We start from the raw sequence: 18,662 nt of genomic DNA on the forward strand, positions 1-18,662 counted from the left end.
ATAAAATTATCAGGTGGCAGATTTAAAACAAATAAGAGGAAGTACTTTTCCACACAGCATCTAATTATCCTGGAATTGACTACCACAGGAAGCTGCAGATGCCAGAAAATTTTAGAAATGATTTAGAGAAATTTTTGACAGTTCTACAATCCATTAAGAGCTATTAAACACCAAGTTCCAACCATGACTTCGGAAGTCCCCAAGCTGCAGTTTATGAGGAACTTGGAGAAAATTCTGAGGAAAGTATCCAGTTTGTTTTTACATCTTCCTGCAAACACTGCTGGCACTGTTGGAGGCAGGTGTTGGGTTGGATGGGTGCTGGGTCTCAACCAGCATGGTCAGGCTGTTGTTCTGGCATCTCAGCAGAGATCATCTCTTAGAACAAAAACGTTCCTGTTCCTGTTAATACCTTGGCTTAACTGTCAGTGAAAGTGCAGCTGGTTGATTTGGGCCATGGGGGTTGTTGCTGTGCTATTGCCATGTCTGCTATGGCCAGAGAACACACTGAGAAGATGTGTTACCAAACAAAAAGACATAGGGCAATGAGTCTCAACTTGTTGAGTGAGCAGTGTGGGCTGCTTGCTGTTTTTAAACCCTGTCACTTCAGTTGAATGACTTGAGGGCAGGGTTAGCCTGGCAAGAGGCAGGTACTGGGCACCCACCCTGTCCTCAGCCCAGCACCCATCGCTGGGAGGGGAAGGGTCACTTTGGGTGAAACATTTTGCATTCCAGTGAGAGGATACTCTGCCAGAAATTAATAGCAAATTCCTTGTAATTAATTTGCCTGATTTTCTTCCCAAACAGTTTTCAGGGTTCCCTCATTCTTTTCATGCCATTTTGGTCAGCCTGGGATTTTCAAAGGCACAGATACAGCCTCACAGCTTAATTTCATGAAATAGCTGTGCTGGCACAGGGAGGGGGGATGAATGTTGTGGCCTGCAGGACCTTTGCTTCTGCTTTAGCCTTTGGAGCAGTCTGCTGCAAAGACCACTGAAACTAATCAGATGTTTTTCTATTAAATTCAATGGCTTCTGGGTCAGAAAGCAGCACATTGAAGTCTGAGCACTGATCCCTGGGCACTGCTGGTTTCCCATATAACTATGGTCTAACTGCAGACACCTTGAGAGTTACATTTACCTGTGCAGGGAACAGCTTTTGTGTGAAAACAAGGCTGGAGGGTGGCTTATGCTTGAACTCTAAATCTATTTAAAACTCCCTTTTGTAAAGATAAGCGACATACTTTGTGCAGATAATGTAGTTGTGGCTCAAAAGTGACATAAATCCATACACTTCACACACAGCTCAGCTGGATGTGTCTGACACATTGTCTGTGGGATAGGAAGAGACAGGCATGAAAAAAAAAGCCACCAAGCTGGGGTACACTCCTTGAGCCCCATTGTGCCATGGCCTGTCTCCTGCTCCAAACCCTCTGAGCACCATCTCCTCACTGCCTGTGTGAGCAGGGCTGTGCTCACATAACCCTGTGTCATGCATCTGCCAGGACAGCACACAGTGACATTGGCTGTTAGCTCCCAGCCTCAATTAAATCAGAAGGAAACTCATGGGGAGCAGGGAATGGACAGCCACACCATCACATTCATGCTCCTGCACCTCTACTATGCCCAACACCAGTGAACAGAAAGAAAATAGCTATTTGCAATTAAAAGGGTCTAATTTAACAGCACTTGCACATTTACAGTTCCCATGGAGCAGTGGGAGGAGAACCCTCTCTGAAACAAAACCCTTGTATAGAGTTGTTGGCACCCAGTCAGACCTTCTTATATTTTCCTTTAATCAATGCAGTGAGTGCATGGTATGCCTGGGGTGGGGGTGAGTGGTGTGGGTACATACCCAGAGGAGGAATGTGTACATTGTGCACAGTTTTATCTTCTAATATGTATGCAAATACATTAGGTCTGTCATTATTATGACCTTCATTGTCTCCTATTAAGAATTTGCACCAAAAAAAGTAACGTACCTGTTTTAATAGACTAGACCCTACATTTTGAGTGTGACATCTCTGCATGGTTTGGGAGCAGTAACAAAGGTCTCTGATGTACCAATACCCAGGGGCCTCGAGGACATCAACAGCAGTAACAAGGACTGTAGAAAAAGAGGGCAGAGGCCATGAACTGTACAGGGGAAGAACGCAAAGGGCCTGTGAAGATTTATTTCGATTGAACTACTATAATGGAAAGGTCATTATTGTTATAAATGGTGGGAAAAGTGTCCCAGCTTTTAATCATGTTAAAATAGTGGAATTTCTGTTTGTTTCATCTAGCAGAAAGGCCATCTGCTCTTCAGTGCCAAGTAAAGCATAGTGAATTATATTATGGGGCTGGAGACAGCAAGAGAAATGGACAAAATGAAATGCACTACTGGAATACAACTTTGTTCAGCCACTGACTAGTCATTTTCAGCTTTGTTTTTTGTTCTTAGCTCTTTGAAACAGATTAGAGAAAATACCACTTGTCTGGCTGTTTCTCCATGTGTTGGCAGTAAAACCTTGGGGTTTGTCTGAATCTTTTTGACATCTCATCTTGTTTAATGTTATAAATTATCATTAATACAAGTATGACCATGAGGGAAAGTTGACTTCATGGTTAGGAGGAAGTGCTATGGCTCAGCTGTCTGAAGAAATTCGGGATGCCAAGTTCACTCAGTGTCAAACAGCTGCTTTTAATGGCAAAATTACTTTGGCTTTTTTTCAGATTTAAGTGCAGTGCAGTAGAAACCTGCATCTCTCACAGGTAGATGTGCAGCAGAGTGAGGAAACCTCTGCCAGATTGCATCATCTGCCAAGGATTAAAGAGATCCCCCCATCAAAGTCAATGATGTGTTATTTTTAAGTCTGTCTCCTAATGATGACACATGGGTGTTTTATGATTCAGCAGTTTCCAAATGATCATGTAGCCTTTGAAAGGGGATAGGAATGGATGATTTATGGGGTACCATACTGCATCCTGTGATGTATGGAAGGAAGAAAATAGAGCCAACAGGACTGGAAGTGCTGTTCACAACATCAGCAGTTAAACTGTGAGAGCTGACCATGCAAAATTTGGGTCATATTATTTTTCAGCTAAGGAGAGATGCCACCTGTACTGCGAATCAAAGGAAACAGGGGATGTGGTGTATATGAAACGGATGGTTCACGACGGGACTCGCTGCTCCTACAAGGATGCTTACAGCATCTGCGTGCGGGGAGACTGCTTGGTAAGTGTTTGATGGCCTGTTTCAGCACTTAATATTGTGAAAACAATTCAAATTCTACCTTGAGTGTTTCTCCCCCCACAATGACTAAGTATAATAAGGCTTTGGGCAATAAGGAGATTTCGCTGGGATTATTGTCACAATATTATGTGTGATAGTCACTGTTGCCACACACGTGACTCAGTTCCAAAAGCACCTACCTACACAAGTAATATTTCCTGCAGTATTTGAAGATGGACTATTACAATTAGCTTTCAAGAAAAGCGTTTCCTGCTGGGGTTTAGTGGGGGTGGAATGTACAATGAAACAGGAACACGCAGCAGCTTTCAAGGAAAGTGGTGTTAGGATATGGCTGATGTGCATTCACTCTGTGTTTGATCATGCTATTTTTAAAAAATCAATGACAGTTCCTCTAAGTCAGGATCTGCTGCAGGTCATCTTTCAACGGAATTAGAGTCTCTGACTTAGCAAAGCACTGGTGGAGGTGCTTATCCTCGTATAGATGCCTTGATTCTCCTGGAATTTAAGCATCTGCCTAAAGATAAGCTGAGGCTTAAAAGCTTTTCCTTAACTGTGCTGCTTTCCTTCAGTAAGAGGACCACTGTGAAGCATAATATAAAAGTATAATCACCTGATTGACAGCTATTATAGGAGCTGGAAGCATTAAAATCTGTTTAGGTGTTGATCTTCCAGGAAAGAACTACAATGTGAACTGCTTTGCTGAAGCAGAAGTCTGAGGTTTGATATCTGAAGAGAATCATTTGAATTGAAGAGTGGATAAACAAGAATGACTGTTTTTCTCTTTTGTGCACAGAAAGTTGGGTGTGACAGGGTCATAGGTTCCACGAAGCAGGAAGATAAGTGTGGTGTTTGTGGAGGAGATAATTCCCACTGCAAAGTGGTGAAAAGAACATTTTCAAGAGTACCAAAGAAACAAGGTCAGTGCATGCAGTGTGGTTTGTCCTGGGAAATTCAGGGTATTTTTGCTTGATCTCTTCTGTTTCATGGAAAGTACCAGGACAATTACAAATAATTTGCAGCATCATTAATTTCAACAAACAATCTGGACTTACTTCCAGATGTGTCTAGAATTTGAAAATAAGACTTGTGTCCAGTGATCAATTAAAGCTGATGATACCAGGGCCTGTGCATGCATAGAGAAGGGCTTCCCTGCTCCATGCTGGAGAGCTGTGGACTAACTTGTGCTGCTGATGTCAGTCAACTGATCTGTCCAAGTCACTGGAGTGCTGCAATAATATAGCATCATCACTCACTGTCAATCAGGAGATTGTGTGGTCTCTCTGTAGGTGCATATGGCACTCAAAGCCCATTTTACTCTGTTGATAATACTTAAGGCATCTTTCTTCTGACCCAAAGCTGTTTGTCCTTGTTATGTTCCATCATCTGGCACAGAAATAGGGATGGGAATGATGCTGATTAGGTTCAGCTTGTTGTAATACACTCTGCTTTCAGAAAATAATGTTTATTTGAAAACCTAAGACAGACCCTTCCTGTTTGTGGCATCCTAACCCATTACTATCTTTTCAAATAATTCTATATAGGGCACATTAAGATGTTTGAAATTCCTGCGGGTGCGAGACATTTGCTTATACAGGAAACAGATGCCACCAGTCATAATCTTGGTAAGTAACAACTAGGAAAATTTTCAGTCAGAATCATTTTTTTCTGCTGGTTATTTTTGTCTCTGGAACCTGACAATGTCTTTATGCATTTGTTTACCCATTATCCTCCCACACCACATACCTTCTTAAAGTATGTTAAATTAGGAAACTTGTTTGGCACTTTTATTTCCTTGTGCTGCATTCCCCAGTGTCCTAGCCAGAAGATCCCTGTGTAGGTATGTGAATGTGTGAAAGCTGCTGGAAAAGGCACTGAATTACTCTATGGGGTGCAATGTCCAGCCCAGAGAGGACCAGCCCCTGTTATCTTATGGGGGCTAGAACTAAATGATCTTTAAGGTCCCTTCCAACCCACATCATTCTATGACTCTGTGAACTTTGTGTGCGTTTTTGGCAACACAGTTCCCATCCTCAGTCATTTCCCAGCTATATCCAAATCCGTTTCAGATTCTGCCCCAATGCTAACAGTATTGACATGAGGCTGCCAAATCAATCCAGTGGCTTAGGAGGTAATTGAAATCTGCTCCTCCCTGTGCCCTGTAATCAATGGGAAGCAGTGTCTAGTAGGCTGCTATTAATTGGAGGGAGACTCACAGCAAATGGTTTGCTAATTGTATCGTGAGCCATCCCAGGTTCTCACCAGTGAATGCTTCCCTTGCTGCTCAGTACAGCCTGGGCCTGGGGGTCAGGTTTGATCCCTGTGAACTGCTTGCCATTCAGACAAAGTTGTTCCAGTGTGGGGTAAGCACTGCACAGGGGACACAAACACCTTGTGCTCTGTCATGGGCAGTGCAGAGGGACCAGGATGCTCAGGTAGCTGCTAGAGAGGGAATGAAGTTAAAATTTGGTGTTAAATAACAGTCCCTGTTTCTTCTAAGATGGAGGGCAAATGTTCCATCTCAGGAGAAAACCTGTCCTAATACAAAGGTGGCTGAAGTCTCTGCAGGTGAAGGATGGAGCAGTGATGAGAGCTGGAGCACGGGAAGCAGGAGCTGTGTGCAGTGGCAGGTGCCTGCAGAGCAGCAGGAGCTTAACAGGGCTGTGTCAGTGTCAGGACTGGATCTGAGCAGGAAAATTAATGCTGCTTCTAGTGTCTCTCTCTTGCTGTGGGGACCTGCTGGGGGTTAGCCCAGTAGCCTTTCTCTCATGGAGCAGTAACACCCCCTTGAGCTGCCTTACAGCATATGAAAGAGCTGAGTGGCCATGGCACCCCTACTGGCTCTCAAATTGGCTCAGATTTGGCCAGTGGATTCAGAAGTTGTTAGCTGGGAACAGGCAGCTGGACCCCTGCTGTGCTGCCGAGCTGGCCTCGTTTCTCTGGCAAGGCAGGCTGTGAAAAAGGGGGAAAAAAAGGACAATTGATGTTTCTGGAGCTGAGCAGAAAAGCATTGGCAGTTCAGTGAAACACCTGAAAAAGTCTTTCCAAACCTGTGAGGAAACAGAGGGGAAAATGCACCCCAGCCTTTTCTGGTTCTTCCACTGGGACATGAGCAGAACAAAAGTGGAGATGAGAAGCAAACCTGTTGTATTGACTTTTCTTATGTTGTTCCTAGCTATTAAAAATCGTGAAACGGGGAAATTCATTCTAAGCGAAGACAACTATGTGCCAGACTCTAAAGTATTTATTGACATGGGTGTGGAGTGGGAATATCGGAATGACGACGATAGAGAGACGGTGCAGACCATGGGGCCACTGCGTAATGGGATAGTTATTCTGGTAAGTCAAGTGGAAATCATCTCCCACAGAACACAGTGTCAGGGTTACAGAGCGATAATGGGCTATAACAGAATTTAGATTCCTCTTGTGAGTTACAAGAAGACATCTGCTTCAATTATAAGACAATAGAAGATGTATTTTAATTCCTTTCTCCTAATTCACCGCTCTGTACAAGAGTTGTTATAACCCAGAGTTGTGTGTTGAGCAACCAGCTCTCCTGATTATTTCCTGGGAATGGCCTAGCAATTGGCCAACTGTGCAAAGACTTCCCAGCTCACTTACCATGTCTGACATGTGAGCATTAGTTTAAAAAAGGTCAAAGTGGTTCGTATCAGCTCGATTTGATAGCTCCTTCTCCCACCAGTGTTTGAAAATGTATCCTGCACAGGCAGATGCAGAATTCTTGTGCTTCAAGGCTCTCTCTGTCAGGGCACAGCCAGTTCCACAGTTCCCAAAACCAGCCAACTCTATTCTTTTTTTCACTGCAAGCCAGCAAATGATAGACAGCAATTTGTAGGGGTAAGCTGATTCAGAATCCCTCTGAAAACAGCTGTAATGTGTCCATCTACACCAGCTGAACTTCAAAGGAGGAATAAATATGTTTCCAAAGGACCAATATTTTGCACTTTGTTCACATTGAGTTCTGTTTTCTTGCATTTGTCTTAGTGCAGTGTCATAACCAAACCTCTTTCTAAATAGTTTATATTTCTGTCAAGATTGAATAACAAGCTTTGCAGAATTCCCAGGATTATTATAAAAATATTTGTGATTTATCAGAAATATATGTAGTTTTCTTCACCGCTTTCAGTTATCTCTGCAGTTGAATTTGCTTTGTCTTTTGGTGGAACTATTCATTATCATTTTAGTACAAAATTTCCTTCCTTTATGATGGGATATGGAAAAAATTTAATATCATGAAGTCAGTCCAATGCTGGCAAGAAAAATAAGTCTAAATTAACAACAGTCTTTCTTAATACGCAGTTTAGAAACTCTGTGTCAAAAGGATAGAGAGACTTTTTCATCAGGGAAAAAACAAATGTGTTGAGTGCAGCTAAAAGGTTTAAATCCCTCCAGGGATGTTTTTATATCTGAGTCATGATGTTCACTATTTCATGTCATCTCACATAGCTTCTGATATCAATCTTTCATATCTTTTTTCCTTACATCTGTTTTGCTTACTAGGTGATTCCTCATGGTGGTGCCAAGATATCTTTGACTTACAAGTACATGATCCATGAAGATTCCTTGAATGTAGATAACAACAATGTTTTGGAAGTGGACTCAGTGACATACGAATGGGCATTGAAGAAATGGTCCCAATGTTCAAAACCTTGTGGAGGAGGTAAAAACAAACCCCCAGACCATTCAAAATTGAGTTGTTCCCATGAGATATTAGGGAGACCAGGGGTTTGAGATGGGTTTTATTTAAGTAATGGATAAGTCAATAGCAATGGAGTTAATATCTGACTTACATGGTTTGGGGGCAGATCTGGGATGGCTCATATCTGATTTATGTTTATGAAACTGAAAAATAGGACAAATGTGCAAGATTTGGATGAGGGTCTCCAAGCTGTGAAGGTGCTAAACCTGAAGGTGCCATGGGGCAGCCCTTAGTAAGTCTGCCTGTATGTGGACCTTGCAATGTAAGACCCCTGCTTTTGGGGCCTGTTGCTGTTCCCCAGACTGATGGTCAGGTTGCAGCACTGGAGTGTGGTTGGGCAGGTTTGCAGAACATTTTCAAAGTATTAGATGTTCTTCTCTTCATAGCCTGTAGTGAAAAATGAAGGGGATGAGCAATTCTGCATGTTAAATTTACATAAGTAAGTGTTTATTTGGTGCAGTCTACAGTTCCTTTGGTAGCATGTTCACCTGTAGTTTCTACTGTAGTCTTGTGTGTGCAGTTTGTTTGAAATGCAAGTCCTGTGTGAGATCTACCAGCACTGAGAATGAGAGGAGTGTCTTTCCCCAGGCTACCAGTTCACAAAGTATGGCTGCCGGAGGAAGACAGACCACAAGATGGTTCATAGGAGTTACTGCGAGTTGATCCCAAAGCCCAAGCCCATCCGCAGGGTGTGCAACCTCCAGGAGTGCTCCCAGCCCATGTGAGTATCTCTGCCCACCAGCACTGCTTCCTGGCAGCTGCAGGAAGCATCACAGAATCTTAGAATTTAGGGCTTGGAATGGACCTTACAGATCATCTGCACCCAACCCATTGCCATGGGCAGGGACACCTCCCCACCAGAACAGGTTGCTCAAGGCTCATCCAGCCTGGCTTTGAACACCTCCAGGGTTAGGGCAACCACCACTTCCCTGGGCAACCTGTGCTGGTGTCTCACCAGTCTTACAGTAAAAAACTTTTTTCTAATATCTAACCTAAAATTCCCCTCCTTCAATTTGAACGTGTTACCCCTAGGAACCTGCAGTTCCTAACACAGAGTCCCTCTCCAGCTCCTTGTAGGCCCTTCAGATAGTGAAAAGTTGCTCTGAGGTCTCCACAAAACCTTCTCTTCTCCAGGCTGAACAGCCCCAAATCCCTCAGCCTGTCCTCACAGGGGAGATGCTCCAGTCCTCTTAGCAGCTTCATGGCCTCCTCTGGGCTTGCTTCTACAGTTTCATGTCCTTCTTAGGTTGAGAGCACCAGAACTGTGTGCAGTATTCCAGGTGGAGTCTCACAAGAGCAGAGTAGAGGGGGAGAGTCACCTCTTTCGACCTGCTGTCACACTCCTTTAGATGCAGCCCAGGATTGGGTTGGCTTTCTGGGCTGCTAGTGCACACTGCAGCTCACTGGGAATTTCACAATGATGTGGGCATCACATCCAGCTAGCACTTGTCACCTGAAAAAAGGTGGCTTAAACTTCTCCTCCCTGCATCATTACAGAGACCTAGGACTGCAAGATATCATGCTGTATTCTGCTTGTAGACATACTCTCTGTGGGACTGCTGGTTCCTATTACTTATGAAATAAGTTGGATTAGAAAAGAAATGCTGTCTTGATCCAGACATTTGTGTTCAGGCCATCTTGAGGTAATGCAAAATAGACATAAATTCAGTTTATAACAGTTGAGTTTACACAGTGTGAATTAACTATGTCAGAACAAATGTACTGAGTGCTACATGAGAAAATCAGTGTCATCCTGGCTCTCAAATCCAAATCTTCCTAAAGTTTGCAGCATATTTTTGGACATTTAAACATGGGGAAAATATTTGACCTGTTAGATTTCTCTGGCTGCCCTTGTACAGCATGATATGCCTGTTTTACCTTCATCTTTGCTCTACATAGTCAATGTTATAAATATTTTAACTCACATTTTACAGGTGATTTTTTTTCAACTGGCAGCAGGTTATTGCTGCCACATGTAGGACTTGCATATTCTTTGTGTTGCTACTGCAACAAGAAAGGAGTATGTTGATCCCAGCTTTTATCTCTGGGGACCAAGTATAGATTCCAGGAATCACAGCAAATAAATTAAACATACCACACAATATTTCCTAACTTGCTTTCAAAAAAAGATTTGAAAGAGAGAAAAGGCAAGAAACTGTGCCCCATAAACTCAGCATGGGTCAGGGTTTAACGTTTATTTATTGGAAAACTGAAGTAATGACCTAACTGTATCTTAGGCTCTCTGGAAAGGACTATATTCTCCTTTCAGCTGCAAATATAATTGGACCCAGGTACCACAAAGACTCAATAGGATCCTAAATTGTACTTGGACTCCTGAAGTTTCAGTCACTTCTGTTTCCATAGAATGTCATTGGAGCATTTTGCTCTTGTACCTAGGAGAGGCAATTATTTAAGGGGTTTTATGAAGCTCTGTGACACCCACTACACTAATATGCTGCTTCTTCACTGCTGGGAAAAACTCATCTTTGTCTCAGAAGTCACCCTAGGATTCATGGCTTTGTGCTCCACAGCACTTGCCTTTCTCCACAGCTGGGCAATTTCAGTAGGTTACAAAGAGAAAGTTGGGTGAAATCGCCACTTTTTGTTTAACTGGAGTGTGTAGTGCAGTGCTGTTTCTTGACTGTTTCTAAACCCAGGATTTTATGAGTGCTTTAGGACAATTCCTTCAATCTCAGGGTTTTCTTCAGATTATGTACATTTTTTGGTTAAGTTTATCCCATGAATTCTGTTTACATGGAACAATACTTCCATCTCTGCAGTCTGTAAATATTTATAGACTGCTGTATATCTTTGCTTATTTAATTATAACCAAGCTTTGAATAGTCTACATAAATGTCTTCTGGTCCTGTCTGTCCCAGTTGCTCTTCACTAAGTTCCTTGCGATCTGTAGTTGTAATTCATGAGCTGGTTTGGGTTATCAGCAAGGTTTTGAACCACACCACATTACAAACCACAGGTTGCATTTTTCAGTGGCCAAACTGATTTACACATCATGAACTTGGACCTTCTGGTTTTCAGTGGAAGTGTTGCCTTCGCTGAAAGCAAACATTGATGATGCTGAGGACCCTGATTTGCCCAAGCTCAGCACATACAGCACTGGGTAATGGAACTGGGTTTGCCAGTGCTTCAGGAGATGGTGTCTAACTTGGCCAGAGATATGTTCCATTGAGTGCCCAGATATGGGCCAGGCTGGAGCAGCATTTCTAGCCCAGATGTTTTGGCTTCACTCCTATGTGAACCAGCTGTGGGGATGGCTGGTGCATGCTGCATTATGAGACAAGGCACATCTCATGCACTGAGACCTGGGAAGCTCAGCAGCACCATGGGTGGCTGCTTTTGACATAGAAGTGACTGTATCTTCATGTGCAGTGGTGGAAAGGCCAGCTTAAAATCAAAGCCATGTAGCAAAGTAAGAATAATGCTCATCTCAGTGATAATGAAAAAAAATAATATTAAAGATCTGGGTCTTATTCATGATATTTCAGGGGCATGATCAAATAACCCTCACCATAACTGCTTATGGTTTTTCATATCTTCTTCTTTTTCCATATCAGAACTAGCACGAACATCCTTTTAACCTGTGTCTAAGAATTGCAGATCAACAGTTTGAACTCACCTAATGTCAGAGAGAATTTTACTCAACTTTCTCTCTTTTCACCAACCCAGATGGGTTACAGGAGAATGGGAAACTTGCAGCAAAACTTGTGGGAAAACAGGGTATCAAGTTCGATCTGTGCGATGCATTCAGCCTCTCCATGATAACACCAATCGGTCTGTTCATACCAAGTACTGCAACAACAACCGCCCGGAAGGCAGGAGACCCTGCAACCGGGAGCTCTGCCCTGCCCAGTGGAGAATAGGACCATGGTCACAGGTCAGTCTCTCATAAAGTCTCAAGCAGCTAATTTCTGACTGGGTGGAATAGGTATCACAAGCAATGCTGTCTCTGGTATCGTGAATAGATGCCTCACTTTTGCACTTGTTTCTTTATTGCTCAGAGCATCAGCTCTTTCTTGCAGTGTTTCACAATTACTGGTGTACCACAAGGAGCAGTGAGTAGTTCTCTTCTTGCTTAGTTACCGTAGGTGCTGTCATGGTTCAAATAATTCACCATAGCAGCTCAGATCAAGGGCAGTGGTTTAAAATTTAGATGCTAATTTTTAATTGTTTCCAAAGGGTGACTGGGGTCTAACTGCTGCATGTCCTTTCAGTGCTCTGTCAGCTGTGGCAATGGCACACAGGATCGCCCGGTGCTGTGCCGGACCAGGGACAATGCTATTGGCCTGTGTAAAGAGAATAAACCAGAGAGCGTAAGGATTTGCAGACTACCTCCGTGTCCAAGTAAGTGTTTGTCTTCTATAGCATATATCACTTGTTGAAAAAAAAATGATGTTGGTTGTATTTATTTGAAATGCCTTAATTGAATTTATACTGGTGTGCTGCATCTGCTTGGGGGGGACAGTTCTCCATCATCCCTATTTTGAGTGGACTTTCCAAATGTAGAGCTGTTGTGTGGCCGATGAGCTTCTTGGGCATGTGGTCAGTCTCTTCTCCTGTTAGGGAGCACCACTTGCTTCAGAACAGCATGAGAGGCTGGGGCAGACCTCAGTACAGTGGTGATGGCTGGATCTGGCCATCAGCTGACAGCTGCCCTGGGTGAGGAGCTGAGTCCAGCCCTGTGCCTCTGACACCTGCAGAGCTTGGCAAGAGGCTGCTGGGGGAGGGTGTCATGTACAAAGATGCCTCTTTGCTTTCCCCATCTCAGTCAACAGGCTTCTTTTCCATTCTGTCAAACACAAGTTATCTGCAGAGTTTATCTAACTCCTTTTTTAAAGTTATAATTAATTTGTTCCTGCTTAAGCCAGGACAATAAGGCCTTTATCCTTGTTAGCTTCTCAGCTGTTTGCAAATGATACTTGTGAGATCATTTTATATATTCCTATTATTAAGTAATTCATATTTTTCTTTTCTTCCTGATGTATCTCTCAGGGTAGCTTATGATTCCTAATTAATTAGAAGCAAGCTGTCAATTATGGTCTCCAAGACAAAGATTTTAACAAGGCAGTATAACTAGCATGTCTCTGAGGACATACACAAGAATTGCTGCTGGAGAACTGGCCTTCAGACAGACTTTGGTGTCAAGTGCTGGGTAGGAGTTGTAGCAAACTCTCCAAACAGCACCACAAATTTGCTCACACAGCTTGGTCGTAATCCTTCCCTGGGCTTCTTCACCATTGGAGCCCACTCACTCTCTTAGCTTATCCCCTCCTGACAGGGCAATTATTTACTGCTGTCTAACATATGTTGTGTTACGTCTTTTTTCCCCCTCTATTCAAGGAAACGTTTCTGATCCTTCAAAGAAAACCTACATGATACAATGGCTGTCAAGACCCGATCCAGACTACCCCATCCAGAAAATATCTTCAAGTAAAAGACCCATTTATAACTCTGCCTTTGCCCTTAAATGCATGCCACATCGAATGTGGACTTTGCCTTTTGCTCTCTTCTTCTCTCTATGCGGAAAGTTCCCTTGACTTTGCCAAGTTCAAATCTTGGGCTGAATCTGTTTTTTCACACCAGGCACTTGGTGCTCGGTGTCTTTCTTCTCTGGAGCTTGCGTAGCACTGGTGGTGGAGGTCTTGAAGTGTTGGATGTGTGAAGTTGGATCTCCACAGTATGTTGCAGTCCTCTGAAAGGGAGCTGGGATCGGTTTGCTTGTTGCTTGGTGATGGTGAAAAAAGGCTCTTACTGGTTCCTGATGTTCAGTTTGATAGAAAAACTGAGAACTTATTGTGAATGTGATCACATCACAATAATGACACCTTGTAGTGCTAAAGTTCTCCTTTATCTAAAACCCGAAATCTTGTAACTCTCTGGTTTCCGTTCGCTGACAGGGTAGTCTGATGAGTGGAAGAATTTTTTCATTCCATTTTCCTTTGCGGTGCTGTTGCTTTCCTCACCCTTCCTGCTCATTTTTTACTCCTGACCCTCACATTTACATTTGTAACCCGTGGAGGGCTCACTGGGAAGGAGAAGCTGAGTTTCTGTCAGCACTTTCCGTGCTGCTATGATGCCGTCCGCTCTCACCAAACTCCTGGTAGTGGTTTGGTGTGTTTTTTTTCTTGAGAGAAGCTGCATTAATTTTTCCCATCGCACAATTTTTGCCAGTTTTGTGTACTTTAACTTTAGAAACAAACCTGAAGCAGAACAGGCATGGGCCGTGTTGAAGGTTGCGTGGTGGTGTTTTTCTTATCGTGGCGGAGGCAATATGATGTTTTCATTGACTATGATGTCTCCAGCTGCTCAGCATGGAGCTGTTTATACTCATTACATCTTCGGTCTTTTTTCACCATGTGCATGTCTGACTTGACTGGTATGGTTGTATGTGTGTGTGTGTGTATGCTCTTAGATGTGTCAACTGGCAAACATAACAGTGTGAACTACTACAGAATTACCTCAATTTTTATTGCTTTTTTTTTTTTTTTGCTTAGAAGAAGAATTTTAGAAAAATGCCTTAATGTTGAAATGTAAATGGCATTAATTTACCAGATCCAGCTTTAAATATGAACAGTACACTGGTACCTTGAGTTAATCTTCATATGGAGTGTTTTTACTTGAATGATAACTATTGGAAGGCAGTGCATTTAATTGGAGGTTAATTTGCACAGTGCATATCCATATCTTCATCAGGACAGGATTGTGGCCTGACTTACTGAAATTTAAGTGGCATTTGTGCTTCACTTTCCGTGTTTGTGTTGAAGATTTGGAATTCACAAGTCATAAACTTGTTTGTGACAGTCAGTACCAATAGTAGAAATGTATCAACTGTAAAACTGCAGTCTTGGAGCAAATTACTACCTTATTGCTTTGATCATATTTTTTGGAAAAAGTGGCATTTTTGAATCTTTGGGTCGTCAACAGTGTAGCACTTCAAACTTGTCATTATCATGTGATCACATATTTAAATTTTGCTGTTAATATGATAATTTCCTGAGACATGTTAACAATTTACATGACAAGGTGAAAAAAGCAAAGACACGTATCTGGCACTGAATACTGTTATGTAAAATAATCGGTGTTTAACTGTATAAATATATTCATGACTGTTACCTTTAAATAGACAATGTTTAGTGATGTTTCAAGAGATGGGTGGCTATAGAGAATGGTGCAATAAGGTATCTGGGCATTGTGCACTATGTCTATATGCACTTTGGTTTATCAGGGATATTTTATTAGTGTTTTGTATGTATTTAACATAATATTAAAGATGTGCCAATTCAGTTTGCTTTTCAATATTTTTTTATGAGACTAATGTGTACCAAAGTGACTGTGAAACTGATTTATTTTTTTCTTACTGATGTTTTGAATATATACTTCCAGTCTGTCATGCATACTGCAACTAAAAATAAATAAAAGTTCAGCAAATCTGGATATTTTGGTTTGGATAGAGGATCAAAATTTCATTCTGACATTCAGAAGTTGCAGAGTTTATTTATATAACTTATCAGATGTCACTAAACTTATTACATAACACAGGTTTATTTCCATGTGCTTTTAAGCTTGGCATTGCATATTTTTGATAGGAAAAAAGAGGCATTTTTCTAAAGGTGCTTTTAGTGATTCTTACAAAGCCAAGAACAGACCTGACTTGTTGAAACCACATTTAAATGTTGTATCTGTTGGCTTTTATTTCACAAGCCATTTGGAGAAATGTACATAAGGGTCATGCAACACAAGGCAAAATGTTCAAAGGAGACTCCTCTGAGTATGTGAAAGGGTATGTAAAGCTGTACAGGCACATACAGGACTTTGCACAGAGCTGTGCATGCAGGTATGAACAGTTCCAGCTCTTAAAGACTGGTTTGAAAATCTCTCCAAACCCGAGGTACTATTCTTAGGTTCCTAAGGAAGGAGTTGTTCCTTATTTCCTGCAGCATTTCAGTTTAGCATTTGAGAAATATGAAAATGAACTGACACATTGGAAAACAGGAATCAGAATTTTGCTTTTCTGCAACAAATGCAACAATCAGGGCATAGATGCAATGTAAGGGAGGTGTTTTCACCTTCCTCAGCCAGCACTAGCATTTTGCAGCAGCACCAGTTATTAGTATATTTTAGACTGATATGTTTGCCAATTAAACACCTCCAATGCCCTGTTTGGTTCGCTGAGGATGAGTGAAGAGGTGGCACCTACGCTTTCTGGGCTCCCTTGGTATCTCTGAATCTGCTCTGGTTCTCCCCTTTGCTGTGAGGCTGCTGACACCAGTCAGGACTCAGCAGGAGGGTGAAATGTGAGCCCCAGGAACAGGCTGAGCACACTGTGCCATCGGGGGCACTCCAAAGAAAGGCGAGGAATTGGAGTTACTCACTCTTTACAGTAAGAGGAGGTGGAAGTGTAGTAAGAGCAGGGAGAGAGACAGAGGTGATTTCATCCCTGTCTCAGCACTCTGGTCACAGAGAAAATGTTTTGCTATTGATGATGCCAAGTGTTGGTCAGTTTGCCTTTCTCCTCAGCCCTCTCCTCTGGCTCCTCTCTCAGCATGGGCTGTGTGTTGGGATTTTTCCTTCACTGCACTTCCTGGATCCATTGCTTCATCCTAGAGGCACAGGAGCTGAGGAGTATGTATGTAGGACAGAGGACAGGTAGCTTCTCTCCAAGGAGCCTGCTAACCCCTCACCATCCACCTGCCATCAATTCATACAGTCCTCTACCTCCTCTGGGCAGAAATCACCAGGGCTTGACTAATCTCTGAGCAGGCTTCTGTTTATGTTTCTCAGGCAGTAACACTATTTAATCAATTCACCTTTAATGGCTCAGCCTACATTTTGCCACCTGTATTTCAGCAAGATGAGGATCTGCTATTATACTCCTATTATACTGCAGATAGTCGTAACAGCTGTTGACAGCTTAAAGCTTATTGTTTATTGTTCTTCCTCTTTTATTACAGTTTTTCAGTGGTGGCACAAAAATTAGGACTTGTTACTGAGACTCCCAGTCATTAATGGACTGGCTTGGCTCCATCACACTGGAGTTTGTTGTTCCAAACATATCAACTCCCTTCTAGGAGGAGGAGAAAAGCCTCATACTAAATGCACTGCTTTTCTCTCCAGCAAGGGACATGCTGAGGCAATGCTGCTGTTTTCAGAGTAGAGGTACCTGGCAAAAATATCACTCCAATGGGAGATGGATTCATGCTCAGAGTTACGTGGTACACATCAAAATAAGACTGTACTTTCCTGAGACAGTCCAGATAAATATAAGTTGCCCTGACTGTGGTTAGTCACTGTTTGCAGGAAAGCATTAAAGGGAGCAAAGGGAGAAAAAAATAGATTTCCTAATATAAACCTTGATGACATTCCGGGGGTTTAATGTAGCTTCAGCAACAACACAGCACTATCACTGTGTTTCAAAGTTTAAGCCAAGGCAGGAGCTCAATTCACCACGACTGCAGAATCTTCAAGGCAGCACTTCCAGAATGTGAGGCCAGAAATTCGAGCGTTACGGTCTAGAGCTTGGACAGGGCTGGTACAAAGAATTCAGATCAGCTTTTGCAGCCCTCGAAGTGAGCTGAGTTTTAGGTTTAATATTAATCCTGCTTCTGCTTATAGAAGGCTCATTTGCCAGTTTCCCAAACCACTTTAAATATCAAACCCTCTGCCCACTGCCAAAGCTTCAGCTGTGTTTCTTTTTCTGAATAATGCGAAGATGCTCTTTATTTATCTGTTCCCTTTTTCTCTTTCAGAAGATCATTGTCAAGGAGACAAGTCAACGTTTTGTCGCATGGAAGTTCTGTCTCGTTACTGCTCCATTCCCAGTTACAATAAGCTGTGTTGCAAGTCCTGTAATGTGTACAGCAACACAACAGCAGATGCCAACGTAACTGATGCTAATGTAAATAAGAATAATATCATTGAGGAGGAGCTCCTGACAACCCTCAGCCCTCCCACGGGAGTGTCCACCACACAGTCTGCTACCAGCTCTCCTCTGGTTTCCAAAACACGCTCACCCCCTTCCAATGCCACTGAGGAGCACCCAGAGATCAATGCAGTGGATGTTCCCTATAAAGTTGATGGGTTGGATAACGAAGTACCACAGCACAACATCATTACAAGGAGGAGGATGACTTATGAAAAGACAAAGAATAAAAGAATTCAGCAGCTGATTGCTGAGAAAATAAAAAGAGAGACTCTTAGGAAAAGAAACTAAAATGGAAATATGGCACAACAACATTTTTCTCTTATAGAGATGTTACCAACATCATAGTACTGCCCATGTCGTAGAGACTAAAAATGAGGAAAAAATCAAAGTGGTGCTATGGCAGAGATGCCAAATTCTCAAGCCTACTAGAAATGAAAATGGCAGATTGTTTTGTAAGTGCTAATCTGAACACTTTGATGGCTAGGTTAGGTGTACAGGGTACGGCAGAGTGTTAGTGCAATATCCCTACAGGGTTCCACTGAATCCAAACAAACCATAATACTTAGGCCAGGTTAGTAGTTTCTTGGTTATGGGCTCTTTTAAGTCTTCTGTGCCTGTGTAAAACTGCTTGGGAATAGTAATGGGAGTTCCACTTAGTATGGAGGAAAGCAGTGCCAAGACATAATAAATCCCTTTAACACTGACAAGCAGGTGGTCAGCAATCCTGTGATGCTTCTGTGCATTGCATAAACCCCAGCACTAATGCAGCCTGGT

The 18,662-nt window shown here is 42.5% G+C and overlaps 1 protein-coding gene across 1 annotated transcript in view; it reads left to right on the plus strand.

The window, feature by feature from the left end:
* ADAMTS2 (ADAM metallopeptidase with thrombospondin type 1 motif, 2) overlaps positions 1–18,176 on the plus strand; it is a gene marked incomplete at its 5' end in the record, with an annotated part of 173,290 nt that extends 155,114 nt beyond the window's left edge. The window contains 10 exons of the mRNA XM_009070951.1: positions 3,080–3,213; positions 4,025–4,148; positions 4,773–4,853; positions 6,404–6,567; positions 7,750–7,909; positions 8,537–8,669; positions 11,636–11,843; positions 12,181–12,310; positions 13,307–13,396; positions 17,713–18,176. Coding sequence (XP_009069199.1) covers positions 3,080–3,213; positions 4,025–4,148; positions 4,773–4,853; positions 6,404–6,567; positions 7,750–7,909; positions 8,537–8,669; positions 11,636–11,843; positions 12,181–12,310; positions 13,307–13,396; positions 17,713–18,176 — 1,688 coding nt within the window. The remainder of the gene's footprint in view (positions 1–3,079; positions 3,214–4,024; positions 4,149–4,772; positions 4,854–6,403; positions 6,568–7,749; positions 7,910–8,536; positions 8,670–11,635; positions 11,844–12,180; positions 12,311–13,306; positions 13,397–17,712) is intronic.
* Between the last annotated feature and the right edge of the window lie 486 nt (positions 18,177–18,662).

This window comes from Acanthisitta chloris, unplaced genomic scaffold (assembly GCF_000695815.1).
Source record: "Acanthisitta chloris isolate BGI_N310 unplaced genomic scaffold, ASM69581v1 scaffold1470, whole genome shotgun sequence".
Lineage (NCBI taxonomy): Eukaryota > Metazoa > Chordata > Aves > Passeriformes > Acanthisittidae > Acanthisitta > Acanthisitta chloris.